At 41.4% G+C, this 5,941-nt stretch overlaps 1 protein-coding gene across 1 annotated transcript; it reads right to left on the bottom strand.

Annotated features, from left to right (window-relative positions):
- Window positions 1-599: 599 nt before the first annotated feature.
- On the bottom strand, window positions 600-2,309 carry LOC122078254 (UDP-glycosyltransferase 88A1). The gene has a single exon (XM_042644160.1). The coding sequence runs from the start codon at window positions 2,249-2,251 to the stop codon at window positions 830-832; it is 1,422 nt and encodes a 473-aa protein (XP_042500094.1). The 5' UTR covers window positions 2,252-2,309; the 3' UTR covers window positions 600-829.
- Window positions 2,310-5,941: the final 3,632 nt, after the last annotated feature.

The following is a 5,941-nucleotide window of genomic DNA, read 5'->3' as shown; positions in this document are numbered from 1 at the left end:
TATTTCTTATAAAAACATTTTTTTTCTTTTTCAAGTCATATGTTGAAGCATTGTTGCTTTGCATTTCTTTGCATTTGTTAGGATAGTTCTATTTCTTTCCGTGGTAATGTGCATGTTGGAAATTGGTACAAAGCTAGCTAGAGGCCTACGTAGATGTTGATATGTCTACAAAATTTTCAATGCCAGCTGGATTACAAGGTGGCAACAAAAATAATGGTCCCAAACTGAAATATAGAGGGGTTATGGAGAGGTTCAATTTCTTTGGTGACAATGAATCGATGTATGCTATTAGAGAAGAAGAGCAATGAAACCATAAATATGTAGAGGGATTGTAGATGAGTGGCTTTATATCAGATTCTAAAATGTCATTATTTGATCAAATTGCAACCTTTTATATGGTACCTAAGTTTTTTTTTTTCCTCAAAGAGATAATAAATTAAGGGGAAAAAAAATTGTCTCGTTATGTGGCCCCTAAACCTAGATGGACGTGTGAAATTATGGTTTCTTTCCTCCAAATTAAAAATCTCATTTCTTACACATTCTCATTGGTCATGCAAGAGAGCAATCTCTTGCCCCCGAAATTGTTGCCATCTTCTAAGTAGAGAGAGATTGAAATTCCTTTCATCTCATTGATCTCATAAATCTCATAAATCTTAAAATACATACATTGGCTCACATGCAAGGTCCTATATGTAGCCTTTTTTTATATAAAGAGCTCCTATACATCCGCAATTACTTAAAAATAACAAGTGACAAGGCTCGGCACGAGCTGGGCGCTCAGCCTCTGTCACTCTCTCCCTCCCTCTCGTAGCCTGAAAAATACATGTATTTAACTTCCACTCCATAACTCTGCCAACTTGGCCAACGCCACCTTGGACGACCCACCCTCAGCCATAGCAGCCTTTGCAGCATCTCTCATGGCCAAGGTTCGCTCTCTAAGTGCTTTCCCTTCCTCGGATCCCATCAACTCCTTAACCCGTTTTTCAACCATGTCAGCATTCACAAACCCACCTTCCGACTCGTCCATTGACAAAGACAGCTTCATCTCCTCCACAAGAAATATCCGATTCAACCGTTGCTCTGCATAGAGGGGCCAACTCACCATAGGTACCCCAGCACAAATTGCTTCCACTACCGAGTTCCAACCAGAGTGAGTCACAAATCCACCTACCGATTCTCGACTCAATACCTCCACCTGTGGGGCCCATAGTTTTACCACAAGTCCCCTGTCCTTGGTCCGATCCAAAAACCCTTCGGGCAGTAAAGCATCCAAATCCGGTTCAGGTGGTGCTAAATTGCGCCAACTTTTGTCTTCCATAGGTGGATTACGCACCACCCACAAGAACCTTTCCCCACTCTTCTCCAATCCTATAGCGATCTCCTTCAGCTGTGCTGCAGAGAACAACCCCAAGCTCCCGAAACACAAGAACACAACGCTTCGTTTCGGTTGAGAATCAAGCCATGTCAAGCAATCTACGGTGGCAGAAGCATCACCGCCGCCCCGATCCGTAATCAATGGTCCGATGCAGTAAATCGGCGGTGTTGGACGGTTAAGGACACAGAGTCCATCCGATAGAGCCTTCAGAGCTGTGGGCTCTAATGCTTCAAAAGTGTTCACAATGATCCCTTTTGATTCCGGCATTCGCACACAGAAGTCTAAGAAACCTTCGTAGGCTTTATCGGCACGATCAAGCATGGGCTTGGGAACATCCAAGGGATGGACTGGTGGAATACCAGGGAAGTGAAGATTGCTGTCAAGGTCTTTGAAACTCTTAGTCGTGTTACTATGGATTGTTGGAATGTAGAGGAAGAAGGCGAGACAAGCGGCGCCGGAGGTAAAAAAGTAGTAAGTTGGGAGGTCAAGAGATGCACCGACGTCGAGAGCGGCGGTGCAGAAAAAGTCGATGATGAGGGCTCGAATATTGGAGGTCTGGGAGATGGTGAGGAGGACTTGGTGGACGTTGTGATTGTTGAGGGGGAGTCCCTCGAAGAGGAGAGCTTCGTGGTGAGGGGAGGAGATGGAATCGGGAGAGATTGGAACGGCGGGGAGGTTGTGGAAGTTGATGGATGGAGTTGTGGAGGAGACATGGTTGATGTAGGGTGTGGTGGAGCCTGTGTTGTATGGTCGGGGTGTATTGAGGATGGAGATGGAGAAGGATGGGTAGTCTTTGAGTATAAGCTTGCCTAGCTCCACCATGGATACCAGGTGACCGATCCCCGGAGAAGGATACAGAACAACGTTATCCTTCATCCTTCTTTTGTGTGTGTGTGTGTGCGCGCGCTTGAGAGAGAGAGAGAGAGAGAGAGAGAGAGAGAGAGAATCATGGAGGTGTTGGTGGGTAAGGTCTTATTCTTGTGGTGGTGTTGAGTAGTCACGATGGTGGAATGGAATTGAAGGTTGTTACGTCATTTTTGGGGTCCACAGTGGAAAATAGGACTGAATTCTTTTGCGGAGCGTCGGAGTGTTTGGCGCTTATCTAAGTACAGACCTTATGCGAAATCATCGTCGGTCATGAGTGCCGTGGTGCGACGAGATGAACGAGACAATATCAAGGCACGTGTCAATATCATCTCAGCCATCTAATATTCACTGCATTCAGACAATAATCACAATTAAGGTATTTCTAAATGTTAAATACGTGTTAAACGCCCACGCCACAAAAGATTTGTCCTGAACGATCATACGCTCATACCTCTCTTTCATGGGCAATTATTTATCTTTGGATGACTATAAAGACATGGGTTGAATTTTCCAGCTCTTGGTTCCACCAACTTTGTTTCTTTTGCATCGAACAAAAGGTATAACTTCAAACAATAATCTAAAGACCATTTCCGAATCCTATAATGAGGGGATGAGAGAGAGAAAGATTCCTTTCACCCACATCCATCATCTTTATTGTTAGTCTAAAGTAACTCATGGCACTGAAAGGTTGTTTAAAGCGACTTCGTATAGTAATGGGGAGACTCCAAACTTGCCTGTTATGGTCAAGATTTAAAAAATTGGTGAATAGGATCAGAGATCGGTCAAGAAATTGATCTCAATTCTTATCGTTTTGAATAGGTTATTCATATCATGATTCTTCTGAATTGATGGGTTTTCAAATTAAATTATCAATTCTAGGGTTTTTGAGACCATTTCTGATTGATTGCAATCCGATTTGAATAAGATACAAGGACCAATTCAGTCATTGATTCTTATTTTTTAAGACCCTGATCATGGCACTCTAAGGGTATTGTAATGTTGAGAATGTTCCTTCCGGATGATGTGGGGAAAAATTATAACCCTCGCTCCTAAGAATCTCTTCAGTGGAGTTGAGATCCCCTACACGTACGTTTCATGTGCCAACACATGTTCTGTTAAGTTTGTCTCGAATTCTTTACCCGTTTTGAAGATTGACCTGATCCGACATATTTTAGTGGCGACCCGAATGAGAAATTTTTTGAGATCTGTGATGGAAGTAGAGGGGTTGGGCCGATAGGCCCAAGCCTGGAGCCCATCACCAATCTCGTATGGGGGTGCGAAGGAGTAGCCCCTGCGGTATGGTTCGACCGAATCGACCGCGACCCGATGGGTCGACCCGCGATTTGGAATATATATAATGTACTGTTGATTGTTGAGAAAGTCATTGTATTTTGGGATTTTTCGAGTTAGGGTTTTAGTGCGAGTTTTTTCTCACCGCTGCTAGGGTGTAATTTCTCTTCTGCATAGTGAATCATCTTCTTCTTCGCCCGAGGATGTAGCACACCACCCTGGTGTGTGAACCTCCTTAAATCTCTGTGTCGTATGGATCTATTGTCTCTTTATTATTCGTGTTTCTTGGTGTTTAATCTTACAAACTGGTATCAGAGCTCTGGGTTACTTCGATCCATGGTTTCAACGAAATACGGTATTGATAGGTTCGATGGAAACATCAGTTTTAGTTTATGGTAGTTTCGAATGATGGTTGTTCTCACGCAGCAGGGTTTGAAGAAAACTCTATTTGGGAAGGCGAAGAAATCTACAACTATGTCCGATGATGATTGAAATGATTTGGATGATAAAGCCCTTTCAGCTATTCAGTTGTGTCTTTTGAATGATGTTCTACAGGAAGTTCTCTCAGAGAAAATGGCTGCAGAGTTATGGGTGAAGTTAGAGAACCTCTACCTCATCAAATCCCTCACTAATAGGTTGAGATTGAAAGTACTTCTATTAAATCCCACAAATCTGAGTTCAATTCTATTGTTGCTGATTTGAAAATGATAGATGTTAAAATAGATGATGAGATTTGGCCCTATTATTGTTATGTTCTCTACCTCCATCTTATAAGCATTTTAGGGATACCATGATTTATGGCAGAGAGACAATCTCTATTGAGAATGTCAAAACGAATTTGCAAAGTAAGCAGAAGATTGATGATGAGTTGACATCTACCAATAAATCTGATGGTGTTGGTTTGATAGCTAGAGGGAGAACGAATGAAAGGGGGTTCAGATGGTGATAAAAAGAAGGTTAGATCAAAATCTAAGCAGAAAAATTTAACCTGCAATTACTGTAAGAAAAAGGGACATATTAAATCTGAATGTTAAAAGCTTTTAAATAAGCAGAAGGCAGGCGGTGGTGCTCAAAATCAACAGAAAATAGATGATTCTACAGAAGCTAGTATTGCTAAAGATGAGAGTGAGTCTGACATGCTTTTGGTGACTGATGATAAAGTTAGATCACAGGATGAATGGATTCTTGACTCTGGTTGTTCCTACAATATGTGTCCCAATCGTGAATGGTTCTCCACATACAAATCAGTTCGAGGTAGAGTTGTGTTGATGAAAAATAATACTTCTTGTAAGACTATTGGAATAGGAACAATCAATATCAAGATGTATGATGGTATTGTCAGAACCTTATCTAATGCCAGGCATGTCCCTGATTTGAAGAAGAATCTCATCAGTTTAGGCACTCTCGATTCAAATGGGTGCAAATATACAGCTAAAGGTGGAGTCATGAAGATCAGCAAGGGTATTCTCTTATTGATGAAAAGAATCAAGGTTAACAGTTTGTATGTGTTGCAGGGTACTATAGTCACTGGGTCTGTTGCAGCAGCTTCATCATCTATGTCTAAATCAGATGCCACAAATTTATAGCACATGAGGTTAGGCCATATGAGTGAAAGAGAAATGGCATCATTAAGTAAAAGGGGCTTGTTGTGTGGTCAGAGTACAAGAGCAATGGAGTTCTGTGTGTATTGTGTGTTTGGGAAGCAGAAAAGAGTTAGTTTCAGTACTGCTATTCACAGGACCAAGGGAACTTTGGACTATATTTATTCAGACCTATGGGGGCCCTCCAGGGTTGCTTCAAAGGGGGTTGGTGCAATATACTTGCTTACTTTCATTGATGATTTCTCTAGGAAGGTTTGGGTCTATTTCTTGAAGCACAAAAATGAAGTATTTGTTACTTTCAAACAATAGAAGAATTTGCTTGAGAAACAGACCAAGAAACAAATTAAAAGGTTGAGAACCGATAATGGCCTAGAGTTTTGTGAATGTGACTTTAATGAGTTCTACAAAAATAAAGGTATTGCAAGACACCATACAGTTGTTAAAACACCCCAACAGAATAGAGTGACAGAGCGTATGAATAGAACCTTGTTAGAAGAGGCAAGATGTATGTTATCAAATGCAGGATTGGGTAAGGAGTTCTGGGCAGAAACAGTTAATACAACAACCTTGTTGGTGAATCGATCTTCTTGCACAGCTATTAAGTGCAAGACTCCAGAAGAAGTTTGGTCAGGTAAACCTGCAAACTACTCAAATTTAAAAGTATTTGGATGTACTACTTATGCACATGTAAATAAAATTGGAACCTAGGGCTAAGAAATGTATTTTTCTTGGGTATAGATCTGAAGTGAAAGGATACAGGTTGTGGTGTCCCGATCCAAAGTCTCCCAAATTTCTTATTAGCAGAGAT

This window comes from Macadamia integrifolia, chromosome 5 (genome assembly GCF_013358625.1).
Source record: "Macadamia integrifolia cultivar HAES 741 chromosome 5, SCU_Mint_v3, whole genome shotgun sequence".
NCBI lineage: Eukaryota > Viridiplantae > Streptophyta > Magnoliopsida > Proteales > Proteaceae > Macadamia > Macadamia integrifolia.
This window is presented reverse-complemented; position numbering and strand designations above follow the sequence as displayed.

Excerpts from the sequence above, each read along its gene's own strand:
- LOC122078254 (XM_042644160.1), bottom strand. The coding sequence starts at position 2,251 with ATGAAGGATAACGTTGTTCTGTATCCTTCTCCGGGGATCGGTCACCTG.